Here is an 825-nt window from a genome sequence, read left to right on the forward strand (position 1 = left end):
CAGCTGTCTCTGAGGACATCACGTCCTGAGTGTCTGCAGCTGTCTCTCTGAGGACATCACGTCCTGAGTGTCTGCAGCTGTCTCTGAGGACATCACGTCCTCTGTGATGGTGTGACTGACCTCTCCTCGTTTCTTGTGCAGCTCCGTCAGCTCCTCCTGGTGTCTGATCCTCATCTGAGACATCTCCTGCTGCAGGACGTCACTGCTGCGTCCCTCTGAGGACAGACTGGGGGACAACACCAGGGGACACAGGTCAGGGAGGACAAACCAGGGGGGACAGGTCAGAGGACACAGTTCAGGAGACACAGGTCAGACGGTGTGGACTTACTTGGCCTCGTGTCCTCTTTGGACATCATACTTGTCTGTCTGGTATCTCTCAGAGAGGACAGCCTGCAGGTCAGACTTCTCCAGCAGACGGTTATCTGAGGGACAGACACAGATACAGAGATAGAGACAGACGCAGACACGGAGAGACTTAAACTATCTGTCCACACACTCAGAGTGTGAAACACAGTGTAGGGCAGGCAGAGACAGACTCACACTGGAGGACAATCTCCTCGAAGGCCTGTCTCTGGACTCTGTCTCTGAGCTTCAGCTGATCTGAGATGTGTCTCTTCCACGGACACTCGGCCCGCCGCTCCGCCATCACCACCTGCCAGGGTGACATCATTGTGACATCATCACTTGTTGTAAAAATGTCTGAGATGTGTCTTCTGCCTGAGGACGTCTTCTGTCTCAACAGTCTGCCCATTCATTTGAATGGTGAAAGTCAGAAAAGTGTGTGAATGTTGTATATTATGAGCTGAATATTTCAGAGTGTGAATG

General features: G+C 52.2%; 1 protein-coding gene across 1 annotated transcript; it reads right to left on the reverse strand.

Annotated features, from left to right (window-relative positions):
- Positions 1-18: 18 nt before the first annotated feature.
- Positions 19-678, reverse strand: LOC121938946 (autophagy-related protein 16-1-like). Its single transcript, XM_042482096.1, has 3 exons — positions 541-678; positions 329-422; positions 19-226 (listed from the first exon to the last, which is right to left on the reverse strand). The coding sequence occupies exons 1-3, from the start codon at positions 668-670 to the stop codon at positions 19-21; spliced, it is 432 nt and encodes a 143-aa protein (XP_042338030.1). The 5' UTR covers positions 671-678.
- Between the last annotated feature and the right edge of the window lie 147 nt (positions 679-825).

The sequence above is a fragment of the Plectropomus leopardus genome, unplaced genomic scaffold (assembly GCF_008729295.1).
Source record: "Plectropomus leopardus isolate mb unplaced genomic scaffold, YSFRI_Pleo_2.0 unplaced_scaffold38324, whole genome shotgun sequence".
In the NCBI taxonomy this organism is placed as follows: domain Eukaryota; kingdom Metazoa; phylum Chordata; class Actinopteri; order Perciformes; family Serranidae; genus Plectropomus; species Plectropomus leopardus.

Bases quoted from the DNA above. Each gene is read 5' to 3' on its own strand.
- LOC121938946 (XM_042482096.1), bottom strand. From the start codon at position 670: ATGATGTCACCCTGGCAGGTGGTGATGGCGGAGCGGCGGGCCGAGTGT. The intron at 423-540 runs GTGAGTCTGTCT...TCTGTCCCTCAG, and splicing joins CGAGGAGATTGTCCTCCAGT to ATAACCGTCTGCTGGAGAAG. The intron at 227-328 runs GTAAGTCCACAC...GTTGTCCCCCAG, and splicing joins CAAAGAGGACACGAGGCCAA to TCTGTCCTCAGAGGGACGCA.